General features: G+C 38.4%; 1 protein-coding gene across 2 annotated transcripts; it reads right to left on the bottom strand.

Annotated features, from left to right (window-relative positions):
• Positions 1-450: 450 nt before the first annotated feature.
• On the bottom strand, positions 451-26,989 carry pkd1b (polycystic kidney disease 1b). Of its 2 annotated transcripts, XM_026222565.1 has the most exons (42): positions 26,804-26,989; positions 26,472-26,649; positions 26,176-26,351; positions 25,635-25,753; positions 23,784-23,931; positions 23,425-23,690; positions 21,780-22,496; positions 21,448-21,579; positions 20,605-20,780; positions 20,362-20,495; positions 15,418-19,043; positions 15,174-15,338; positions 14,708-14,845; positions 14,318-14,600; positions 13,994-14,225; positions 13,754-13,898; positions 13,233-13,367; positions 12,838-12,982; positions 12,152-12,751; positions 10,294-10,444; positions 9,932-10,184; positions 9,000-9,195; positions 8,755-8,922; positions 8,537-8,680; positions 8,259-8,469; positions 7,885-8,008; positions 7,586-7,738; positions 7,408-7,466; positions 7,168-7,319; positions 6,800-6,914; positions 6,553-6,719; positions 5,731-5,933; positions 5,447-5,644; positions 5,142-5,296; positions 4,556-4,668; positions 4,330-4,468; positions 4,090-4,212; positions 3,737-3,908; positions 3,356-3,643; positions 2,646-2,780; positions 2,204-2,518; positions 451-1,484 (listed from the first exon to the last, which is right to left on the bottom strand). In XM_026222565.1, the coding sequence occupies exons 1-42, from the start codon at positions 26,865-26,867 to the stop codon at positions 741-743; spliced, it is 12,057 nt and encodes a 4,018-aa protein (XP_026078350.1). In that variant the 5' UTR covers positions 26,868-26,989; the 3' UTR covers positions 451-740. The 2 variants fall into 2 exon arrangements, with proteins under 2 accessions (XP_026078350.1, XP_026078351.1); XM_026222566.1 differs by lacking the exons at positions 7,408-7,466; positions 7,586-7,738; positions 7,885-8,008.
• Positions 26,990-27,515: the final 526 nt, after the last annotated feature.

Genomic DNA, 27,515 nt, shown 5'->3' with positions numbered 1-27,515 from the left:
GAAAATAAAGAAAACTCTTTGAATGAGAAGGTGTGTCCAAACTTTTGGTCTGTATTGTATAATATATATATATATATATATATATATATATATATATATATATATATATATATATATATATATATATATATATATATATATATATATATATATATATATATATATATATATATATATATATATATATATATATATATATATAGTAGGTCTTTGCAGACTTAATTGCAATAAAAAGGATTGAGGGTTTAATTAAGCTTCAACTGAACATCCAATTTTTTGGTAAGAAAAATATTATACAATGAAGTTTGTTTAACTTGAATGTACATATTCAGTAAATAATGTAAGCTATAAAGAGCTTCATTTGCTCAGACAAAATGGATTCATCTTGACTATTTTTACTAACCTTTTATTTAGATTTTAAAATATTTTGAATGATAAACACAAATATTCTTATGTTTAAGCCACAGTTTGCATGGCCATGTCATTTTATTGGCAAAAATAAAACAGATTCCTCCATATACAAGAAGATACATGTCCCAGAAGACTGTTTGTGGTGAAATCAAAGGGAAATGAACACTTCTACATGAAAAGTGGCACAAAACCACCAGTCAAGAGGTAGAAATACAATTTACAAAATCTAAAGTGGTCATGACTAACATTGTGCATTCACTGTGTCAAAAAATAAAACAAGAACACAATTATTATTCATATTTAATATAATAAAACCATATCTAAAACTCTTATTCAGTGTGCCATGCCTGTCTCTTTATTGGCATGCTGTCACATACAGGCTCTCGGTCTCCGTCTTCACTCCGAGGTCTCACTGGCAAGGCCACAGTGCTCTGAGATCCAGGTAACCTCTGAGCGGTGTCAGCGGAATGGCAGGTCACTGAATTCCAGGCCCTGCGTCTTGGGACACCCCATTTTCTCAGATTTGGGCTGTTCATGCTTCCATCTAATGCAGAAAGTAATTTCTTACCTAACTGAGCAGCAGGCCCCATCAGGGAGGACTCTGAATGTGTAGCACGGCAACGTGGAAGGGTATTAATGACACCTTGAAGAGAAGCTGGAGTGTGGTTACATTCCAAAACAGAGGTAGATGGATGTGGAGGGAACGGTGGCAGCTTTGGTGTTGGATCACGTCCCTCAAAGGCCACCTGCTGAGGCTGAGCCTTTCTTCTCTGGTGAATTCTGCTCTGGATTTGCTGAAGTTGGAGCTCAAAGTTATAGACTTCTTCGGTCAGCTGGTTGACGCGGTCGAAACCAGCCATGAGACTGTCAACACAGGGTACCAGGCGATCCACATAATGGTGAAAGTTAAAACTGCCTGAAATGACAGATGAGTCGGAGGCCAAAGAAGAGGCAGATGATTCCTGGCGAGGACTGATGGGACTGAGCGGGACAGAGCAGTTGGAGGCTTCAGAGCCCTGGGAGGATCTAGAGGGAGGAGGAACCATTCCCTCAAACTTGACTCTGTGCCTAAACTACAAAGAAATAGGTTTGTTTATATATGTATATATATATATATATATATATATATATATATATATATATATACACACACACACACACACACACACACACACACACACACACACACACACACACACACACACACACACACATACACACTCTAAGAAAGTTCTGTACAGTGTTAATATGAAGGTATTTTCCATTGATTTTTCACAGGTGTTTTACCCATATTTTGAAGTATGCATTGCATTATATTGTGTATTAAAGTTACAGGTGATGTCCATAAACGTGCAAAGATCAAAAATACAGTAAAACAGTAATATTAAAATAACAATTTTCTATTTTAATATATTTTAAAATGTAATTTATTCCTATAACTGAAAACAGGCCATTTCTCCAGTGTCACATAATCCTTCAGAATTATATAATATGCTGACTTGGTGCTCAAGACACATTTCTCATTTTTATCCATATTGGAAAGTTTTTGATGCTTAATATTTGTGAACTGTCAGATTTGATCAATATAACGCATCCTTGTCATATCTGGCTGTTGGTTACATGCACTACCATACATGTCCCATTTAAAAATTAGATTTTTATATATCTATTTTTTTTATGTAAACCTAAATGTCCCTCTATAAAAAATGCTTATTGCCTTTTAGAATAAAAAAAAACAAAGGAAAATTGGGGTGGGGGGATTATCTATAATAGTCAGACATGGTATTTGTACCTCTTTGGTCTTGCTAAGCCCCATCCATAGCTTGAGGCGTTTAATGAGGAACTGTACCATCTCATAGTCCTGCGGCTCCATGGATGGTCTGTAGATGTCTGCCTGTACCATTCGGTATGTTCGAATCAATAAAGCAGCACATAAGCGCCCCAGTACCCAAAATCCAATGCCCACAGCAGATAGGCAGTAGAGAGGTCCCACCACAGGATGATGCTCACAAAGTCGACGCAAACCCATGTGGCCCCTTAACAAACACAGCAGAGAGGAACTGGCCTGCCCTAGGGTCCTAAAACCCTCTACCGAACCTGAGAAGAGCTGAAAGAGATGGAGAGGATGACTTGAGCTGTGTTTGAGGAGCGAAGAGAGTTTGAGAAGAAAAAATACAATGCAAGAGCAAATGAAAAACAAAACAAAGCAAACAACAAACAAAAACACATTTTACCATGATGCCTGTGTGGGAGAACAGAAGCAACAGGAGGAACAGCAGGAACACCACGCCACAGATCTGAGGGAATACTTGTCGAATAACCCGTCCTAACACCAACCATCGCCTAACAAACCGCAGGATCCCCACCATCTGTGAAAAGATACCTCTGAATTGCGATTGGTCACAAATTTTGATGTAGTTCTTTTTTTTATGTTATATGCATAATGCTGTTAATGTCTTTCTTTTCCATTTTCTTTTTTATTTATTGTATGTTATTTAAAAATTTTTGAATTGCATTTAAGTGATTAAGAAATTTTTGCTAAAGTTGTAATGTAAAGCAAGTAGTGACAGATCTCTTCTTCTGTATTGTGAAGTACATTTGAGTAAAATGGATCATTGAAAAATAAAAATAAAAATGCATCCTTTGTTAATCTGAATGGAGGCAGATCTGAATGTTAGCTTGAGGTCAAATTTAAGAAAAGGGCGAGGTTTCACCAGAGAGAAGTCTGTCGTTTCACCAAAAGATCCAGTTATTTCATTTAGAATAAAATTACATAAAAAAGAAAGATAGGAAAGAATAAATCAATAACATGCGTTTAAGATCACTGCCACCCATTTAGAAAACGGATCATGCAATCTTTAACACATTTTTGCAGCATGTATTGGCATTTCATTCAGGGATGCCAATTTAGTTTTAAAATATTCCTTTGCTTTAGGGCTAATACCTTTAGAACCAAGAAGGTTAATAAAATTGCTGAGAGCTGATTGGACTTTCTGGCCAGTGTGGCAGCACTATGGAAGTCAGCAAAGCAGGAGGGCCTGGAGCAATGTCTGGAGATGAAGGAAGCAGTCGTGTAGAGGAAATACAGACGAAGAACAGCTGCTGCTAGCGTCAGAAGAGCTAACAACGGCTGAAACCAGTGCCAGGCTTGCCTCAGGTATTGACTTGGCTTTCTGATCAAGGCCCATACTTCAGTGCTCACAAAGCACAGGGCAAACAGCAGTAGCAGAACCTAGTAAGAAAAACAGCTGTTAATATGACTACAGGAAGACAACAGATCCACAAGATTCTGTTCAAACTGAATCTGAACTAGGAGAGCCAGTACCGTCAATGTGACGTGTAAGCCTGGACCAAATAATGAAGAGACGTGAAAAGGCTGGATGGAAATGAAAAAAAGGATTCTGCCTGTCGGTGTTTGATCCAGGAGAATAGAGACGGGTGCCAAGATGCTTGTCTGTTTATGATAGTGAGTGAACTCAATCAATACTGCCTTTGTCCTGTCACAGAAAGAATCAAAAATCATGGAGCTGATGAGCATGATGGGTCTCGTGTACTAATGACTCTATATAAGTTCCATACTTGCAGCACGTGTGAAGAAAGGTCCTTAGTACAAGTCTGGACATTTAGATAACAAGGTTTTATTCTGTAGTGCTATTTTGTGTTTGCGTGACATCATACCCTGTTGTTATCCACTTTGCTGTCTGTAAGCCTGAAAGAATCTGACGCGTGGACTCACTGTTGTTCCCAAGCACTACTTCCTCTGTCTGACTGAGTGCACATGATGCACTCTTAGTCCTCGGCCTTGAGAGAGGACATTGTGATTATATGCCAGAAGACAAATGCATTCTCAGCTGTTCAGGCTGCATGACAACTTTCACACACTAAAAGTCTTTCTCCTTGTGTCCTGTTATGTCTCACCATGTTGAACGTGCTGCAGTGTTCTTGCTGTGTGTCGAGGAGCTCTGGTGTACAGGGTTGGCATGTGATGAAACATTAGCAGTCAGCGTCAAAGAAAGTCGACCGGATTGGAACTTGTCTCTGATGTTTTGGGTGCAGACTTTGAGGAGGAAAAAAAAATCAAACTTATATTTATATATGTTTTTGGCAAACCAGCTAGATTTGACCTAACAACGTAAGTCCTTACAGTCTTGAAAACGGACTTTCTTCAGTCTTGCAGGGCCAGTTAAAGAAAGAGAAGGGTTTTCAAACAGGTGTGATATTAACCTCGCATCTACCCATTGTTCCGCATCCATCCATCTATGAGGAAAAAAATGTTGTAACAAAATGACTTTCACTGATTCATGACAATTTTCAATTCATTTTGTTAATTTTATAAATTTTTAGAATATATATTTTCTTCCATTCTTTGTGCCCTTGTTTTGTAATGCAGTCTCTTATTTTTCTATAGTTGCTTGGTTCCTGTTCCAGTTTCCTCATGTCATTAGCCTGATGATTGCTGGCTTGTTTCCTGTGTTCATTGTCTGTTTTTGTCATGCATGTTTCTAATTCATGTCTTTTGGTCAGTTTTTTTTTTTTTTTTTTTTTTTTTTACTGTTGTCTTTTGTGCTTTTGTTGTTATTCTAATACACTTTGCATTTCTAACCAATGCATCTCTTTTTCTAGCTAATTTTAAATCCGTTTATAAGGTCTCTCAGATTTCTAAATTAGGCAGAATGACTAAACTAAAGGAAACACTGGGAGAGGAAGTGAATGTAAAGAGTCTGACTTACCCTGATAATGCACTGAGACTGGGCTGGCCTGGTAAAGCCGTGGTCAGCGTCTGTTTAATAGCCGAGTGAAGCCGCCTGCTGTTAGCCTCATGAACATATTCTTGGTAGTTCACCATCAGAACCACCAACAGGAAGAGCATATAAACTAAGCAGCTCTGATTATCAGCGTAAAACATGAAAAAAAAAGACCATTCAAATGAATATTAATATGCATTAGAGTCAGAATGCAGGAGAAATCCAGCTGTTATAGGTCTCTGAGGACTAAATGTTGAGTTGAATGGATTCATCTGTGGGTCTAAGCTCACCCTCATTAAGGCTTTAAGTGTTTTCAGCTTCCGTGCTTCCTCTTTAGCCTGCAGCAGGCCGTATCCACAGAGAGGATGCACCTTATCCCCAAGATCCTCTTCTGTCCTTCTGACTTCTGTCTCCTGAGCCAGACGGTTCTCTACCTCTGGGTCCACCGGTTTCACCACAGCAGCCAGATATAGTGCCTGAATACATATCTGCAGAAAAATATCAGAACATACAAATCTGCATCTTTCAATTTCTTCAAATCTAAGGAACAGCACAAAATAGGTTTATAGCTCACAGCAAATGGTTCCAACAGCAAGGCAGAAGTGAGGAAGGCTGACAGGGCAGACACCAGCCACATGAGAACCACAGAGCTGGAAAACCTGCTCCCATATAGTCCCACCAGAGCCAGGCTTGTTCCCAGCAAAACAGCCACCAGCAGGTGAACCATACGCAGAACCCATGATGGAAGAAACAAGCATGGTACACCACGAACCACTCCTGAACAACAGAGGTTTACACACAGACAAAACCATTAAAATGATACACATGTTGGTTATATACCTTCTATACCTTGGTTATATAATTTCTCTCTCTCTCTCAATATGCATGCACTACTATTCAAAACTTTGGGGTAAGTAATAAAAAAAAATATATATATATATATATATATATATTTTTTTTTTAATATTAATATTAATATTTGTTCTAATACTAAATTGGCCAAATTGGCCAGTAAAGACAAAAATTAAATCCGCATATTAGAATGATTTCTGAAGGATCTTGTGACACTGAAGATATTGTCATTAAAAATAAAATACATTTTAAAATATATTAAAATAGAAAATAGTTATTTTAAGTTGCAATAATTTACAATATTGCTGTTTTTACTATGTTTTCATCAAATAAGTGTAGCATTGGTGAACATAAGCGACTTTAATAAACATTAACAAAAATATATCTTACTAACTCCAAACTTCTGGTGTTGTGAGGGAATGGCCACATGTTCACTCATGGACACAAGTCTAATTTGCACAACGTGTAACAGCATGTGTCTTACCACCTTTCAGTATCTCAAGTCAAAATATCAATTCTGTCCCTGTGTACGGTGTGCGCTCACCAATGCGTGTGTTAGAGATGGTGCTTATAGAGTCAGGTGGGAGACTAGGGAGAAATGTGCTGGCATCACTGAGCACTGAGAGTGAGGAGGAGGACTTGTGAAAGCCAGGTTCAGATGTAGGCGTATCCATACTCAGATCAGACCACTCACTACACAAGCTGTCCTGGCTGAAAAACAAATGTATGTGATCATGTCTCCTGGTTAAACTGTGCGTGGGTCAGTGTGAAATGTTCAGTACAGAACTCACGTGTCAGACAGGATGGTGTCGTTGGGAGTGAAATGGCCACTGTCAGATGCTTCTGGCTCCAAGGAAAGTGTGTTTGAGGGATCCAGGTCTGCAGTTATAGTTCTGAGATCTTCCTCTTAAAAAAAGAGCAAATGGGAACATATAATTCACCTAAAAACTCAACAATTCTGAAATCGACTATTCATGCTCATGTTGTTCCAAATCTGTATGATTTATTTATGCCTTCTGAAAACATAACAGAGCCAGTTCTTATTCACTTTTATTATATGAAAAAGAGTGCTAAAAATTATTTTGTGTTCCGCAGAAATTCATACAGGTTTGGAACAACGTGAGTAAATGATAACGGAATTGGAAGTGTTTCTTCAAACCTGAAGACTTGATTGGCTCTAAGGTGTTGTGATCAGAGGTCGGAGTTGACAAATGCAGTTGTAGAATTGCTTTTTTTCTCTTCAGAAGGTGACTGGTTCCTGTCAGCTCAGACAGGTCAAAGATACTGTCACATGATTGCCAATGATCCATTCTGTAAAATATGCAAATTACAGTGTATATTTACATAAACCATTTAAAGGGACGTAGTACTGCAATTTCACGTAGAATAGATATGGTACCGGTCATTCCCAGGATCTGGAGTATTCCAGAACTCTGAATCTAGTTTCTGCAGGGAATTCTTTGAGGGGGGAAAAAGACGCAAAGACAATATGCAGTAAATGGATTCATTTAGGAAATTAAGCTTGATGACTCTCTATAAAATCAATCAATTAAACATGGGAATGGACTTTCTCTCACAGTGAAAGGAGATGGTCCGTCATAGATGGAAGAGTCGGGGCCGGTTGGCAGTGACAGGAAAGATGAACAGGAGAGATCTGGGTGACTGAGGAAAACATCCATCTCCACAGTATGAGACACAGGAGAGGGAGGCAGAGATACCGCTAATGTCACCTTCAACACAATCCACCAGCATTGTACTATGAGTGTGGGTTTTTCATGAATGCACTCTTCCACCCAAAAGTTTGGGCTCATTAAAGCTGCTATGACATTAATAATTTGAACAGTAGTTTATAGATTATATAGACTGCGATATACACCTTGCTTCTGGTGTTTTGGAAGAGAAATCTGAGAATGGTTTGGAGTGGGAACATCAAAGCTGCAACTGTTATTCCAACCAGAATGTTCTCTGCATTCATCACCATCTGGGTAGAGACCGGGCCGCTGCAGTCGGAACAGTAACAAATGTGAAGAATGTGAAACCCATTTGTTTTGAGAGGAATGAGAGGAAATTCATTCATTTGTTTAGCTATGAATATTATTCGTCTGTGCCATTAATCAATAACGAATACTTCTGTAGCTCAGAGAAAAACAGAAATTGCTTTGTTTTACAAGATGTAATTCCCTGCATCTACACGGTAATCTATACGAGCTCAATCTGTTATCCATGTCTTTCGAAGGTCAAGTCTATTACCTGCTGCCCTTTCTGCCCACTGCTCCATACCAAACTGCCCCAGCTGCCAGATAGAGGTGTAATAAGAGGGCGCAGCAGGTGACCCTCTGGGCTCGGCTAAAGTGGCTGTGGGCCGGCCGTTCCCATAATGAAATCCATAGATGGTGCTCTCGAAGGCCAAACAGTAACTGGGAGTGTAGGATCCTCTTAAACTCCTGCAGCTCCTGAGGACCTACAAGGATCATAAGGTTATGAATGGCAAATATGATTTACGCTGTACTGCATATGTGTATACTTACAAGATGCTAAAATAACTTTCTCCACCCTTCCAGAGTTCTTCTCATTCTCCACAGATAACCAGTCTTCTACCAAGAAGAAGAACATGTTATCTGTCTGTATGTCCCAGACTATCACATGTTTTAGGTACCAGGATGGGTCTAGGCCTGGAAAACAGAGCATTGTTTATGAGTATTTGTGATTTTAGAAAGACAGAAGAAAGCTTTTCGCAGCCACTGACCTGTATTGTCATGCCAGATGCGTATTTTCCAGATCTCTCCGAGACTGGCATCTGTTTCCACTTGGAAGTCGTCCAGGCTGTTCCTCTGGAACGCTCCTTCTCTTTGAAGGTGACGTGAGCCACTTTTATTCAGGCCATACAGGCTAATGCCAACATGTGCAGTGGTACCTGATCAATTCAATTGTTTGTTGAATTTTATGAGGTCAGTTAATATTTTTAGCATGTAAATTAAAGGTTCTACTCACCAGACCCTTTTTTCCAGCCTGTTTTGACAAGAACCCTGTACTGGTAGTGACCATTCTGACCACACAGAGGAACCCAGCTAAGACGTAGACTTTCCAGGTGATCCAGTTTGTGAGCGATAAGACCAATCAGCAGATAAATTAACAGCAAGACTCCACAAACTATTCCCACCACCACATTCCTCACCGGCTCCTCTGACTGGTGACACAAATAATGCTCATCACTGATCTGTTATGTTACATTTTGTTAAGATATGCAGAATATTTTATATACAGCATTGTTAAAACATTTGGGGTCTGTATTTTTTTTTTAAATGTTTTTTTAAAGAAGTTATATTCACAAGGTAGCATTTATATGATCAAAACTGTAAAATATTATTATAATTTAGAATTTTTCAATTTTAATAAATTGTGAAAAGTACTTTTTCAACACTGACTCCCACTTACCATTACAGTCATTTCATTATATAAATTAAATAAAAAATAATAATAATGCAATACACACTACCGTTAAAAGGTTTAGGGTAAATGAGATATTTAAAATGTTGTTTAAAGAAGTCACTCACCTCCGCTTTTTAATGAGATTAAAACTAAGTATGAAAAATATGACATATTACAATAAGAAACACATGCTAATCGATTTTAAAATGTAATTTATTTCTAATGACAACGTTTTCAGTGTCACAAGAAATGCCTTCAGAAATCATTGTAATTAATATTTGATTAATTAATCATTGTATTAATAAAAAGTGAAAAGAACTTCATTTATATGGAAAGTGGAAACTTTTTGTAACAACCTAAAAGTCTTGTCACTTTTGATCAATTTCATGCCATATTGCTGAATAGAAGTATTAATCTCTTTTGAACTTTTAAACAGCAGTGTATATTCCCTGTAATGGTGAAATTATGTTATATCTTTAAACAAAATGGCATACAGGTGGCAGCAGTAGAAGTGCTTCAGGATGGATGAAGAGGCTGGCTCCAAACATAGTGAGGTGATGTGTGAGGCAGTGGGCAGTACGGGGGCTGCTGCCACTCAGAGGACTCAAGCCATCACTGCTCCAGCGCCTCTCATCAACACTGAAGAACCGGCACAGCATACTGAACACACACACTGACACCGACACGTCCACACCGCTGATGCTACTATTCAACTTCACAAGCAGGTCTTTGGCAGAGCCATTCAGGCTGTGATTTACGACACAATGATACACAGTTAGACTCATTTAGACTAACACAATATTGATCATGACTAGTTTCAATTAAATTAATTAAGGAAAGAACAGGAAGAACTTACATTGGTGTAAGGAAGATGGTGTGCTCCAGTGATGGAGTCCCAGCTGAAAGAGAGAGCCTGAGTTCCTCAGAATGAGTGTGTTCAGACAGCGGATGAACGGGTCGGTCATCTACAGAGATCCATACTAGTCCAGAGGCTTCCTCACCAGCTCCTGCTCCACAATACATAACACAGGTTTATCTTTGGTAACATTAGAAATGTCTTTAGTTTTACTTTTGATTATTTTAATGCATCCTTGCTAAATAGAAGTAAAAAAAAAAAAAACTTGAAATACTTTAAAATTATAATATAATATAATGTGCACTTCTACATGTTTTATATTACCGTATTTTCCGGACTATAAGTCACACTTTTTTCATAGTTTGGCTGGTCCTGCGACTTATAGGCATTTGCGATTTATTTATCAAAATTATTGATTTGCATACTGAGTTTTTTACACTGTTAAAGAGTTGGATTCCCATGCTAAACATGGACAAAGTTTCCAAAATTAAGTTGTACATTTGAAGGAGTATTTTTGTTCCCAAAATACTCCTTCCGGTTTGTCACAAGTTTCGGAAAGTTTTTTTCGAGTATGGCTCTGTGTGACGTTAGATGGAGCGGAATTTCCTTATATGGGTCCTGAGGGCACTTCTGCCGGAAGAGCGCGCCCTCCCATATAGCGAGGCTGAGCACAAACATTTCACTGATCAGAGCGATTCACTGATCAGAGCGAGAGCATCGCGAAAAGTCACAAAAGAAGTGTGTTTTTGGTTGCCAGGGCAAGACAACCCTGCACAGATTACCAAAAAAACAGCATTAATGGACCAGTGGATGGAGTTTATTTTTACAGAGCATCAGCGGAGTTGTGCAAGTGTTTTTGTTTGTTCCCTGCATTTCGAAGATGCTTGTTTTACAAACAAGGCCCAGTTTGACGACGGATTTGCGTATTGTTTATTTCTTAAGGATGATGCAATCCCAACGAAAAAGGGTCACGATCGTGTGTTGGAACCGCAGGTGGTGAGTAAAACTGCTTCAAATATCTCTGCCTCCTTGTTAGTGCGTCCCCTCCCATGCCGGAGACCCCGGTTCGAGCCCCGCTCGGAGCGAGTCGTTGCTGCTGCTGCTCTCGTTCAGTTTCAGCCTCGGGATCTGATTCTGGATCATAAGTAAACTGCTGAATCTGACTGTAAGCCATGGTTTGTATTGGGTGATGGTTTTTCCCTCCCGATAATGTCACAGCTTCCACATGCTCTCAACGCAAAAGCCTACTGGCGCTCGTGATTCTTTAGCTCCGCCCACACGCCACGCCTCCAGCCGGTCGTCTTTTTCCGGGAAAAATCAGTACAGACTATCTTTCTCTTATGAATATAATAAAACTAAAGACTTTTTGGAGTTATGAAGGATGCAGTACTACTCTATAGGTACTCAAGATTAACGGGATATTGAGTGTAAACGAGCATTTCATCCCCCCTTTAATTTGACATGAACCGAGAGAAATGAACCAAGAGAAAACATTACCGTCTACTGCCGCCAGAGGGCGCTCTATGCTGCTCATTGCTTCTGTAGTCTACACTGAGCAGCATAGAGCGCCCTCTGGTGGCTGGAGACGGTAATGTTTTCTCTTGGTTCTAAATGAATGGGATTTAAAGTCCAGAGCGACTTATATATGTTTTTTTCCTCATCATGACGTATTTTTGGACTGATGCGACTTATACTTAGGTGCGACTTATAGTCCGAAAAATACGGTATATTATATTATATTATATTATATTATATTATATTATATTATATTATATTATATTATATTATATTATATTATATTATATTATATTATATTATATTACTGAAATCTAAAGATGCACTGGCTAGTGTATATTACCTGGAAAGAGGCTGAAGTTTAACGCAACATAGAGGCCAGCTCGAGGATCTGTGTCCATTGCTCTGACTGTGAAATTTACATTTCCCTTGGGTGGCAGAGTAAATTTCTTCCATAGTAACCTCTCATCTTCCATCTCTTTTTTGTGTACAGTAAATTGTATCGCAGCATCAGGTGTCAGGTTGGCGATTGAAATGGGCTGCCCCTGTGGTGTAGCAAACTCCATGGCTGCAAGTGCAGTTGATATAGCAGGTTCTGCAGCTGGAATAAATGGGTTTTCGTCACCCTCCATTTGCAGAAGGATCTGCAGGACCTCTTGTTTTTCCTTCTTTAGTTGAGAGCTCAGTGCTGATGGGATGTGAAACTGGCAGTGGCTAAGGGGATCTGTGCACAGGAGGTCTTTAGTAGGGTCACCCCGTACGCCCACCGCAGTGATCTTTGGAACAGAGAGAGAGAGAGCTTCTTCTCCACTCATCCGCGACAGCATTAATGAACGCATGAGCTCTAAAATCTGTCCCAGTGCTGAAACAGCTGTCTCTGATGTATCCACATGCTTGAGGCCTGAATTGTTCCTCTGCGTCTGATCAGCAGTCAGTGTGCTGCCTGCAGTGAAAACGGAAGGATGGTTAAGCTACGATTCACTTACAACTTCAGAGTGAACCTCTGTTATCATACTGAAAATGAATTACTTAAAACAGCCAGAATGTTCCTCCCGGTGTCTGTGGGGTTGATGTCACCCTGTCCTGTTTGTTCTCTTATAACTTTGATCATCTTCTCTGTGACCTTCAGCACCTTTGCACGGCAGCCGTTGCACTGCACTTCAGAGGGAACCACCTCCAGACAGGAAAGCACATTTTACAGTTCATCATTTGCATTCGCAACATCACATGTGACAATACATTGCTCTTATAGCACTCCTCATTATGCACATTAGGCAATCTGTATTCAGTGACAGGCCTCAGCTTTTCGTATCACATTATACTGGATCTCTAAAATGATGACATACTATGTGTCAGGCTATGATTAATGTTTATTAATGCTATATTGTCCATAAGCTTTAATAGTTAGATATAAAAAGACTTACTGTAGACTGGGCCAAAGCTGAGCTGATCAGAGCCGCATCCTGTAAGGAGGAGACCGGCAGAGACGCTAGAGCCTGAATGACATTTCCACGTATCTGAATCCTGTCCTCCAACTCTTCAGCATTTGTGGATGCTAGCTGTTGAAGTAGTTGATTTTGAAACCATTTTTTTTTCTATTTTTTATAAACTGTCTTTAATTTAAAATCATGCTTACTATGATTCCATGAGTATTTGAATTTTATTTTATTTTAAATCTACGTCCTAAAATGCTAATTTGGCATCTGGTTTGCTACCACAAATACAAATCCAAAACTGAATTGGAATTTTAAAAGCATTCTCTTTGAACTTATGACCTTAATTCAAAGTTATGAACATTTCAATTGAATGTGTATGTTTTTTAATTATTACTATTATTATTTATCAGTTTCATCCATCCAGTTTAATACTATTTTAAAATAGGATGATTCTGGGTACACCTTTTAATAAACATCCAGAGAACTGGTTTTCGGGCTATCTCAGTTACCTGGTTAAGTTGGCTGCTCAGGGCAACAGAATATTGAGTGATGTCCTGAGGGTTGCCTTGTTGTCGCAAGGCCCATAACTCTGATTGGCTCTTATTCCTCAACCACTCTGTTGTACACTGCTCACTCAGAAGCACTGTCAGGTTCCTGCAGAAAATATCAATTGTAATTTTGGAGTTGTGATTTTTTGTCAAATTTGATCTGACTATATAGTACAACTGCCCAGCAGCTGATTGACTAACTTTCTTGCTGCGATGACTGATGCCCCCATACTGTCTTCTACCAGCACCAGCACGTGAATAACAGATAGTTTTTCCTCTGTGCTCAGTCTACCCAGTGGCACCAGGGAGCTAAACGTGCTCTGAGTGCCTCTGTAAAGGGTAATCAAGGGACATAATGGTCCAAAATGTTCACACTGTGCCACCTGCAGTGAAAATATCAGCTGTGCTGAGTCACCGTCATCATCCATCCACTCTGAGAAAAAAATAAATAAATAGCAAAGAATGCATCAATCTGCAGAGGCATTACTTGGGTGAGAAATAAAAGGAAAAGAGAAATGACACTACCTGAGCAACTGTAAGAGACCATGGTTTCCAGGAAATGAAGTGAGCTGTCAGGTGATAGAGTGCAAATACCCCCGTAGGGAGGATGGTTGGAGACTAAGGTGATGCTTGCTGACCCCCAAAGCCCAGAGGCTGGTTCAGACACGTTAAGAGTAAAGGTGTATTCTCGGCCCTCCATTATCACCCCTGGTTTAATGACTATTTCTCTCCAGAGACTTCCTGTCAAGGTAGTGACCTCATTTAGTGATAGAGCTTCACCTTTCTGATTCTCTGCAGTCCACCTGTACTGTAGTTGAAGTGTTTTAAAACATTATTAAGGTATGTGTGCAAGAGTGATATAGAGACTTAATAAAGTATATGAAGTTATTTGAAGGTGCATTGTGAATTGAATACCTGTACAGTTTTTTGACATGAAGAACAATGACCAGCCAGTACAATGTGATGGCTGTGCCTCACGTGGAAAGACAGCAGGGAATTACAGGAAACACACTTTACAGTCACAGGTAGCAATGTGGTATTGTACACGGTAACCTGCAAGAATAAAAATAGCTTACACCTCGTGGTGTGGATGCAACTACCCCCCCCCCCCAAAAAAAAAAAAATTGATGAGAGAATATTGGGTAATTTTTTTTTACATTTTTGCATGAACTATACCTTTAACAGAATGTCTCATAAGAATGTGAGATAGAATAAACTGTAACATTACAAATAATTTTTATCTGTCATTTTTCTTTATTCTATGGGTAAAAATTGTGTAAAGTGAAAATCTGAAAGAAGACAATTTGATATTTTTAAGAATGTTTCAAGTGCTTCTGTGAAATGCTAAAGGCAAAGTGAAGTAAAATAAGGGAACACTCACCAACTGTGATACAGAGACAGGTTGTCGTTCATTTTTGTAAAGAGTGAGAATAAAGTGGTACATTCTGTCTGGCAGCAGTGCACTTCTAGGAAGAAGCAGTATACTTCCATTTCCTGGAATTTGTTGATGAAGCGTGGAAACAGCTGAAGGTAATGGTGTTGTGTTCTGCAAGCACAGAATACACCATCAATTGAATGTTTATGTGAGTGAATCAAGCATTTACTGTATTTGTGAAGTACTGTACCTCTATAGTGTAACCCCACTGGAACTGAAACAACTCTATATCATGCTTCTCTGAATCTGGATCAAAAGACTCAGTTGCATCCAAAATCAGATCATACTGACTTGACCAGAACCTGTGAGAACCACCTTTAATCACAGGCACCAACTCACTGTGGACCACAGTAACCGGTACGGTCCTGTTCTGCTGTAGAGGAGTTCCTCGAAGTTTGACAGTAAATGTCAGACAGTAGTTTCCCACTTTCAGAGAGTGCTTTGGCAGAGAAAGAAGCGGTGTTGTGACATCCACTGAATCATTTAATGACACCTTGTCCATTCCTGAGCAATCTTGGCCCCTGTGGATCTCCCAGAAATAATAGGCTTTGTGTGTAGCACATCCGTTGAAGTCCACTCTTGCTTCAAAGAAACTTGATCTGGATTTTAATAGTATATATTGTTCTTTCACAATGTAGACGTGTGGCTGGGTACACTCCAGTTTTTGTACTTTAATTGTCATTTGAGTGGAGACCTCACTTATGTTGTTGAAAGCTGTTAATTTCACAACAAACTCACCGGTGACATTGTATTTGTGAACTTGTCTATTGGATTCTGCAAGCAGGACTCCTTCACTGGCATCACCAAAATCCCAAAGGAATTTAAGATCGCTGCCTCCATCTGTGATGGCTACAAATGTGATTGGATAATCAATAAAAGCTCCATCGTGGGAGGTAAAAAGCTTCACTTTCTTCACATGCTTCTGTATTGTTGCAATACTGGTCAGGGTCTGTGAGCAGAAGCCATTATCAGCTTCCACTGTAACAGACAGGGATCCATTAATGGAAGGTGTGAAGTGAACAAGTTGCCCGATTTCTTGAGAGGACTGGACTCCATTTAATAGAAAAGTCCAGTGGTAATTGGCTTGTGAGCCACTGGACGCTCGAAAACTGATGTTTTTGGATGCCTCTAAGACAGCAGAGCAACATCCAATCAAATGCAGACCTTTAATTCTCTCCACAACTCTGACAATCACTGCTGCAGTTTGGTAACTGACTTGATTTGTAGCTGTTACTCTCACAAGGTGGTTTCCGACTGAAAGAGAAGAGGTGGTAAAATTCTGCCACGTTGCCAAAAAATAACTTGCATTAACAAACTCCAAAGAAAAGGACACTTCACTTCCTTGGGAGACAGATAGTGTGAAAGTAACCAGATCGTCCTCACATACAACATTGCTGCTAGCCGTAAGTAAAAGTCCCTGGATGGCGTCCTGAACTGTAACTGTATATAAAACTGTTTGCCAGCTAATGTCATTTGAAGCATTAAGTGAGATACGGTGATCTGCAACATCTTCGAAAGAATAGCTAACAGTTTGATTGTCTGCGAGAACAACAACAGTGTTGTTGTGAAACATTACGACCCATTCCCAATGCAGGACATTTCCTGTTCCTGCAGAGCCACGGAGCAACAGGTGGCTATTTGATGTTACAAAAAATGGTCTGAATTGTCCATTTATCTGAAAGTCCACTTTAGAGATGTTCTCCTGAATCATTAGTAGCTTGGTTGCATCATCAGACCCAAACACATTCGAGACCGACACTCTGATCTTGACCGTGCCTATAACTTTAAAAACATGCAGAACATAAGGCACATCTGATATTACGGGACTATTTGCAGAATCCAAGAACCATGAGTACCGAAGGTCTGTTCCTGACGACACACTCACTGATATCCTCACTGGCTTTCCTTTGGCTACAGCATTCATTGGCGATGAAATACTCAGACCAGACACAAGCTCTACTGCTCTCAGTGAAAGGTTGGTATCTATTGATCCAAGAACATTGGAGACTACCAGCTTGACGTGCATATCCCCAGGGCTGTTTGTAAAAAGTGGAAAATGTTTGTTGTTACTTGCCATTCTTTGGTTTGCAGTCCACTCATAGGTCAAGTTAGAACCACGTGTCACTGATGCCGTCAAAAGTACGGTCTGATTTAACAGGAAATATCTTCCAGACTGTAGCGCTTGAGATTTAATTTGAACCCCTAGTATTCTTTCTACAACCTCAATGTGTGTTATGGCTTCTACTCGACTGACAAGATTTTGTGCTGTGACTTTAATCTGAAACACCCCTGCTTTAGGAAACACATGCATGAATGTGGACGTCCCAGGCTTTGGAGGTGATGAAGGATTCACAGTCCAATAAAACACAACATTTTCATTAACATCAGTCTGAGCTCTTATCAGTATATTTTTTCCAGCCTCCACAAATGGCTGACTGGTATTAACTATTACGTATGACAGTGGTGCCTGCACCTCAATCTCTATGGACACCGAATCTGAACTTATTACATTAAATGCGGTGGCCGATACACGAAACCGCCCTGGAAAACAGAAAATGTGCGACTGATTCTGACCTTCCTTTATGAAGCCATCGCCAAAGTCCCACTGAAAAGAAGCTATTTTACCAGGAAGCTCAGCCCAAAAGTAATAGGACTGATTCACAGTCATTGCATCATTGTTACCTTCATATTTTATGGATAGATTAGATAGAGGCCTTTGAACTGAAATGGTTGCTTTTGCCGTTCCATTGCTGACTTTGTTATGGACCTGCACTGAAATGTCATACAAACCCTCCGCTTGAAAGACAAAGCAATGGTGTGACAGGCCTTTGACTGGGACTGCATCACTAGAAAGATTTTTATACCACCAAAACTGATAATCTGTTACTTTGGGAAGCACAGAAACATCAAAGCATATTTCCTCATTCACAGCTACAGCACTCTTGGCTGAATGCAGAGTAACATCTGTTATTTGAGTTTCAACACATATGCTGGATTCATAATGGGCCGAACCCAACAAGCTATGAACATTTACACCAACTGTGTAAGCTCCTGAATTTAGAAAAGTATGAGTGATAGTTGTATCTCCTTTAACAACAGACAGTGGTGTGCCATCTCCAAAATCCCAGTCAAAAGTCAAAACTGGAACGTATCCTTTGACCAATACCTCAAAATTGATCTCTGCTTTACTCACAATGCAGTCTGTTGGGATAATTCGTAAAATTAGCAAACGATAGACATCCACATTGACTGACCGGTGTTCTTTACTCACAGAATTATAAGCAGTAACCTGAACAGTGTAATTTCCGAGAGACTTATAAATGTGACTGGCTGAGCTTCTGGTGTGGTCTTTAAGTATCGACCCATCTCCAAAGTCAAAGGTCCATTTTAGATGTGATCCTGCAGATACTCTGCCACTGATTTCAAAGGTGCAGTTCAGTTCAATGGAGCCATTGTAATAAAGCTGGAGACCCGAGACAGCCTCAACTACCTCCACTGCTGTATAGTTAGTCAAGATCGACAGGGTGTTGTTGGCATGAATGGTGACATTGTATGTGCCGGGTCTTTTATAAACATGCCTGACTTTACTGTAATATCCTTTCACTTGATCAGAGTCATCGCCAAAATTCCATGAACAAAGCACTCCATATGAAGAGGGCCATAGTGAGACCTCAAAGAGGATAGTGTGGTTGACTTGACATACAGTAGGAGATGATGACACCAACAGTCTTGATATTGGAGTCCTTATTTTAACAGTTACAAAAGTTTCACTTTGGTCATATTGGTTGTAAGCCTTGATTTTAAGTGTGTAGTCACCTAAAAAAAAAAAAAAGTTTATTTTAGTGTGTAATTTTTAATCATGTTTTTTTCCCCCACTTAAAGGTACCAGTAATTTCATGTTTCTTCAAATTCTGTCAGATTTAGGGTTTTGCCAGCATCAAGTAAAAGCAAAAGGTTTCAGTTAATGATGTATTGCAATCAGTCTTGATTAATTTATTCAATAATTATTCATTCTTCTAAAGTACTATTCATTTCTTTAGGGATACAACTTTTAACAATGACTAAAATGCATTATATATATATATATATATATATATATATATATATATATATATATATATATATATATATATATATATATATATATTAATATATATATATATATATATATATATATATATATAGTACAGACCAAAAGTTTGGAAACATTACTATTTTTAATGTTTTTGAAAGAAGTTTCGTCTGCTCATGAAGCCTGCATTTATTTGATCAAAAATACAGAAAAAACTGTAATATTGTGAAATATTATTACAACTTAAAATAATTTTTCTATTTGAATTTACTTTTAAAAAATAATTTATTCCTGTGATGCAAAGCTGAATTTTCAGCATCATTACTCCAGCCTTCAGTGTCACATGTAACATCCAGTCTATCACATGATCATTTAGAAATCATTCTAATATTCTGATTTATTATGAGTGTTAGAAACAGTTCTGCTGTCTAATATATTTGATGAATAAAAGGTTAAAAAGTATTCTAATAATATATTTTCTTTACTATCACTTTTTATCAATTTAACACATCCTTGCTGAATTAAAGTATTGATTTTATTTAAAAAAAAAAGAAAGAAAGAAAAAAATTACTGACCAGTAGTGTATATTGTTATTACAATATATATATATTTTTTTATTCATCAAAGTATCCTAAAAAAGTATCACATATTCTGAAAAAATATTAAGCAGCAGAACTGTTTCCAACTTTGTTAATGAATCATCATATTAGAATGATTTCTAAAGGATCATGTGATAATGATCCTAAAAATTCAGCTTTGCATGACAGAAATAAATGATAATTTAAAGTATAATACATTTCAAAGCAATTATTTTAAATTGTAATAGTATATCACAATATTACATTTTTTTCTGTATTTTTGATCAAATAAATACAGGCTTGATGAGCAGAAGAAACTTCTTTCAAAAACATTAAAAATAGTAATGTTTCCAAACTTTTGGTCTGTACAGTATATATTAGGTTAATAACTATAAAACAAAAATGCATAATAAAAATATGTATTTTTTTTTTTATAAATAATTATAAAAGTAAATCGAAATAAATAATTTGAATGTATTTATACCTGGAAAAGAAAATGTATGATGGATAGAATCTTGCAGATAGACATATTTGGCACTTCGGTGAAGATATTCTTCCATCTCTAAAGGAGCGGAAACTGGGTGACTGACAGATGCTGTATTATCACCAAAATCCCATCTGTAGAGATAAATCATTTAATAATATAGCATAATGGAGCATTATACATTCAGAAGACGTCAACCTTAATATCATCATTTCAACTCAATTATAATTCAGAGACATTAACCTGATTGTAACGCCTATAGAGATGTCAGATTTTACTTGAACTGTGTAGCGAGTAGAGGTGTTTACAGCAATGGCCTCTGGCATGGAAATTACTGCTAGGTCAGTTAATGGGGTCATCACATCAGCTGTGAGCTTCACCTCACTTAACTGAGAGCTCACGGGGTTATTTGCCCTTACCTAGAGAAGAGAAAGCAGTAAAGGTCTGAAGAAATTATAAACATGAAATCATTCATAACAAAACCTGAAGCCATGATTCTCATTTGGTGGGTCGTGACTTCAGAAGGGGTGACAGGGTCATTGGTTGCAGGAAAGCAGCAATGCTAAATGCAAATAATAAAATGCAGATAATGTATAAAATAAATCATTCAAAAGTAGCTTAAAAAAAAAAAACACATCAAAGTGGACATCAAAGGTTGTGCATCCAAATAAATTTCCAGTATTTTCACTTCAAACTAAGATACATATGGATTTTGCCACTACCAAAAATTATTTTGTGGGATGAATTATTGGTTGCAGAGAGAAATTCAATGAAATTCAACATTTAGGAACCAAATAGTCAATCTTTAAAGATAAGCCTATGTTAAAGTTAATAGTCTGGCACTTTTTTACAACAATATTTCAGTTTCATTGTTGCGCAAATGCAGTTAATTGCAATATTTAATACATTTCAAAGTTTGATTTGAAAAACTAAAAGATTATTGTCTTTGGTTTTGAAGCAAAACCAGCTCAGAACCACTAATCTAAAGGACCTGATAACCTGGATCACTGTATCATTGCATTAGGCTCAGTACAAAGGGGTTTAAACTTGTACTTAGAAATAGTTCTATTATATTAACATGTTTACCTTTAGCTTGTATTCTGATGGCTTCTTAAAAACCAAGCTGTAGGACTCTCCTGTGTGTGGAAACTGGACCAGGTCATCAATAACCCAAGTATACTCTACTGATGAGCCTGTGACTACTGAAGCTGTAAACAACTGTAGTGAGAGAGAGAGACAGAGACAGAGTAACAGAAACAGAGTAAGCACCTTATTTAAAATCTAGTATGACATTTTAGAAACCTTTTCTTCAAATACCAAGTAAATAATCAAATCACAAAGTGAGCACAACAAATTCAAAATAGGTGAACTTTTGAGTTATTTTTTTTTCACAATGACACACATAAGAAAATTGATACCTGTGGTATGTCCACTAGAACTCTGTTGAAGCCCTCAGGCTGGATCCTCAGTCCAGTTACAGGAATATGAGACACAACTCTCACACTCAGAGTCTGGGAGTTCAAGCTGTTTGAAGCCATGATATTTAGAATGTGTTCCCCTTGACTAGAAAGCTTCATGTATACATGAGAGAACCACATGTCAAGAGAAGCCCTAACACACTCTCCTTCAATCTCAGGTATCTCAGCAGGGCAAGAAGATACAAAAGGGACTCCGTTCTTAGACACAGGGTCTGACCAGGAACTGGTTGCGTTTTCTCCTGAAATGATCTGGATGACAATGAGGGTTGGGACATTGACAGCAACATGCATTTGGTTGTCCTTGTCAAGCTTTGGATACAAAACTTGCAACCCTGTGACAGGACTCCCTGCTTTGATTGGACTGTTGCTCTGTGAGGTGCTTGGTATTGCTGAAACTCCAAAGTGTGGCATTGTGTCCTCGTAAATCACCCGGAGGTCACAGACCAGTTCATCTAGCCATTGGCCCTGTCCCGGTTGGACGGACAGACCCCCATCTAACCAACCCCCCCAATCAGGCCCATGCAGGGAGAGGAAACTCTGGCGCCAGGATGAGCTGGTAGCGGCAACACAATGTAGAAATTCACCTGCTCTTCTAGTGTGCTGCAGTGCCAGAATGTCATCAGGATAGACAGTGATATGTTTGTCTTGTACTATAACCTGCATAAACACAAAAATATATGCCTTTGATTTTAGGTCATTGTCAAACTTTATACTATCATTTCAGTTAATAGCTGTGAAATGGACTCTGTTCTAAATTCCTTGAGCTTTCTAAGTAGAAAATGAATTTGCGTCATATTTTAGCATAATTAAGACCCCTAAAATAAGTTTAATAAGATGGTGAACAATTAAAATTCCTGAAATAAATTTTTTTGTATATTCGGGGTTCTCTGATTTTGATCAATTGTTACCCTGGTGTTTTGTGAATGTAATCAAACTGAATTTAATAATAGACCTAACAAGTATGCCTTAAATTCTTCACTTTACAAATGTTCAAACCCTTCAGCTTTTAACATTTAACAACCCTACCCTAATCCACAAGTTTTTATTTTGATGGAATGCTGGTGAAACACCCTAAACTTCTGTCCACAAAAATGTTGGAAATTATGCAAATGTATAAATAAGGTAATCTTGGCACACACTAATTACCAAAACGGCCTTTAAACTAATGTAAATGTAAAGATGGAGTTCACTGCTTGACTTGAGTTGCTCTGAGATGCTGAAAACACCGGCTCATGAGCTGCTTGTGTGTAAATGAACACAGTGTCACTCTTTACTCTGCAATTATTGCTATTTTTATGTCTCGATTATCGATTTTAGTGAAAATGACCTTGAAGGACTTCAGTATTAATATTGCTGTAGTATTGTTGCAGAGCTTATCTTGTTGCTAGGTCTATTTTAGTTCAGCCCAATTAATTATTTTACTTTGTGGACATTTTAATATAATATACATGTTCGAACTGTAAAATACTTATTATAAATGAGTTATTAATAAAGTAATAGAAATAATTAACTTTTTTGTTTATTTTGCCTACTCATGCTTTTTAGGTTTTGGAAAAGAGTCAACAAGTCAAGTGTTGCCACCTACACTGATGTGTGTGTGTTCAGAGCTTGGGGTCAGTGTCAGTGACATGTCTGCCATCAAGTGGAAGAACGGTGGCGTCGCAGGGTAGCGGGGAGGCAGGGGGAATACATGTCCTCCGTTAAAGGAGTGGTAAGGGCTGCATGGACTGGTGACGGGCAGACAGATCTCCAGCAGGTGACACCAGTACTGCCCACTGGCACAGCCACCGGTGGTGTTGCACATGGGCATCAGTGAACAGCAGCTGAAAGGGTTCAGGAGAGAACTACAACCTGAGAGAGAAGATGTTTTAGAAATTGTACATCTTGACCTGATCATTTGATAAACTTAACAATGTATTTCTCATTAGTGTTTAATTTGCTCACCAGGTGGTACTAGGTGATGGCTTGGACTGCAGTACGGCCGTAAGATTTGCACTCTAGCAAAGGTCAGCTGATCACTTGGCTGCATCACCAAATCCAAAGACAGGACTCGACCCTCATGACTGAACCAAAGACCCGGGAACAACATAATCTGTGCACAAAACAAATGGCTTTAAAAAACATATTAAACTGTGTGTTTTTATGTTTTTGTTTTGTGTTTAGGGGATAAGGTTAGGTTAAGGGGATAGAAAATACAGTTTTTACAATATAAAAACCATTACTCCTCTGGAGAGTGCCTGTAACCACATACAAACATGCATGTGTGTGTGTGTATTTTAAACATGACTTATCAACAAACATTGTTATTAAATCACATGACTTAACATGCATTTTGGTCAATTTTCTTTAAACACATACCTGTATGCAGAAAAATTAAAAATGAGCATATTCTGCATAATCTTCATACATCTTTGTCTAAAATTATTCATTCCTTTTCTAACAATCTCTCCCATTGCATTAAACGCTATGGGGTAAACTCCTGGTTACTCTGAATACTGAAGCCTGGTTTGTTCACGTTATAGCTGCTATATAAGTTGGCTCTGAGCACCATTTCTTCAGAATTTTTCTTGAAAATCATCTACCTGCCTGGACTCTGAAGACAAAGCAAGGAGCTGAAAGCCTGCTCACTGTAAAAAAGTCCCGGCAGTGGAAGAATGCCTCCAACAAGCACTTCCCCTTCCCACTTCCCAACAAGCCATCTGGCAACAATAAGACCACATTTCTATGTAAATTTCCTGCAAATTTCCAGTGACATTATTAAAAATGTTGCACTGCGAGTGTGACTCATGCAGGGAACCCTGACTGAGATGGGCACGGTGAGTGTGTTGCTTGCCAGGTCAGCGCTCATTCTGAGGCTGCATTCATTCGGACAAAGTGCTCTCACTGCAAGAGCATGAGTTTAGTCTTGTTTCGCTCACAAGTCGCCTTTTTTCATCAAGGCAGTCCTCCCCAGTCTGCTCTCCTGTTTCTTCCCTCCCAGGATCCTCGATGGAAGATACAGTGGGGCAATGGGACTTAACGATCTGGCTCAAGTGATCTCATTCCGGCTCTGCTCCCAAGTTCTTCACGCTCCCCACAGCACCTTGACTCGCCGGTGTATTTTACACATGAGGATCAGCACCATTTGTCAACTGCAAGCCGCTTGATCTCTTTCGGCGGGTGTAAGGAGGAAGTTGTCTCTGATGACTCCATCTCGCTGACAGCTTCAGATGCTAAGAGTGGGTGTGTTTCGGGCAAAGACCGACACACTCCCTGCATAGCAAGCAACAGGCTGGCTCTGCACTTCAGACAATGTTTTAAAAGGTTTCTATTTCCAACAAATGCAGTAATTTTGAAATTTATATAAAGAATCCTGAAAAAACGCATAATGGTTTTCACAACAATTTATAACAAAAGTGTTTTCAGCATTGATAGTGATACAAAATCAACATATAAAAATGAGTTCTGAACGATCATATGACACTGAATACTGAAGTATTGGCTGCTGGAAACTCAGCTTTCCCATCACAGTAATAAATTAAATATTAAAATATATTTTAAAAGAAAATCTTTATTTTAAGATGTAATTATATTTCACAAAATACTGTAACTTTTCTTTTACTGTATTTGTGATTGAATAAATGGAGCCTTGGTTAACATAACAGTTATAATCCGATAAAACCATACCAACCCTGAACTTTTGAAAATTAGTGTATCTGTTACAGTATAATTTTCATTAGCTTAAATAAATATATATTGTCTTAAACTTTAGATTTCTTGACTAACAATTCAGTGAGCTTATTTATTTATTTTTACCTCAACCATTTGTTGTCCTGGGTCTGGTGGAGAGGGTAGCAGTTGTATCTGGGATACGGTGTATATGCCTGACATTAGTGGGACACCTGCCACATAGCTCTCCAGCGATGGTAAAGACACTTTAAAGAAAAAAGTGAATTATGCTGCTGTCACCTCTGATAAAGAATTTGTAATATGACTTATATTAACTGAATCCAAGCTGTAAATGACTCAAATATAAACAAATGTATGATGTGCTTTGACACCCCCTGGCTGCTAGCATTTTATTTACGTAAATAAAGTTGTATAATGCTGGGTTCAGTGATTATAAATTTGTAATAATTAAATCATTATACTTTCCCCCCTCTTTTGTCTTGCTTGTGCAAAACTCACCACTTCAGTAGTATTGAAGGTAAAGGTTAATGCTAGTGTGTTGTTTGAAGGTATACAGGTAATCATTTGCCCATCATGATTATTTGTAATTATTTATGTAATTATTTGTTTCTATGATGATAATGATAATTTGGATATTGTCATTTTCTTGTCTTATTAGTTGGCTTACCTGATATCTTTTTCTCACAGATAACGAAATTTCCTTTATTACATTGTTCATTCATCCACTGTCCAGAGGCCAAAGCCATTGAAGTACATTCCTTCATCTCACTGTCTTCAGTATCTAAATCTTGGAATGGACCCTGTGCCATTCCATTTCTCAACCAGACCCCAACCGGAGCTTTTCTGGAATTTACACAAAGTATATGTAATGTTTATACATTAAATTTACACTTTTAAATATTTATGTTGGGAAAAAAGGCAATTATGCCTGCGAAAACCCTATAAAATCTTGTGATCTCTTACAGTTGGAATGAATTTTGAATGAAGGTTTGTACAATCCCACTGTCCACCAAAGCAAGTTCTCCTCTCTCGTCTCTCTGGCAGATGTTTTTTGCTTCTAGCCATGTTGACTTAAATGTGGGCATCCAGTAGCAGCGTAAACCATCACGGTCAATTTTTGCCCCCTTTGGGCAATAATATTCTAGTGGAAAGCGTGAAATATTACAAAAACATTGTGCTGATATTAGATGCATCCACAAATAGAGAACACAAGTCACGTAATGTAATGCTGAATTATTAGAAACAATTAGCAAAAACATCATCCATTACTGAGCAAGGCAGATAAAACATCTCACCACTGAAGCAGCTTGTGAAAACACAGAGAATCCAAATGAGAGGCAGGTGCACAATATTTTCCATTTTATCTGTTCCCCAGGTAGAGCATAATAAATGTTAGAAAGAATGAATCATACATAAGAGAAACTACAAGAAACTACAAGTCCACCTCATGCTCAGACTGTGTCCGTCCATTAAGACCCTGCTTTAACTTTTGCTTCTGCCTTGCAGTTCTCTTTACCCTGTTTCTCTCTCTCTCTGGCCTTCATCCTTTTATCTTTCTCTCTTACTTCTCCTTTTATTGCTTGGTGACTTATTAGCATTGTACATTTCAACACCCCCCCCCCCCAACCTCCTTTAACATTCACATGACTTTTGGTTCGTCTCACAGCAACAGGCCCAAGAGAGAGAGAGAGAGAGAGAGAGAGAGAGAGGACGGACCCCTCATTAACATGCTGTTAAATCCCGTCTGATGAATAGGCAGTTAAAATTGCTCATCCAGGTTAAATGCGTCACCACCTCTGGTATTACACTGAAAATATATATCTATATAAAACAGAAAAGACAAAAAAGGAATGTTCTGAAGTTCTGGCATGAGTGGTACTGTTTGCTATTGGAATAGAACATCTTTTGTGCAACTTTACTTAAGATTTTGTCTAAACCCTTGAAAATATAGTTTGACCTTCAGGAACTGTTTATTTTTATCCTCCAGGACAAACCGTCATGCTCCAC

The sequence above is a fragment of the Carassius auratus genome, chromosome 37, assembly GCF_003368295.1.
Source record: "Carassius auratus strain Wakin chromosome 37, ASM336829v1, whole genome shotgun sequence".
Classification (NCBI taxonomy): Eukaryota; Metazoa; Chordata; class Actinopteri; order Cypriniformes; family Cyprinidae; genus Carassius; species Carassius auratus.
This window is presented reverse-complemented; position numbering and strand designations above follow the sequence as displayed.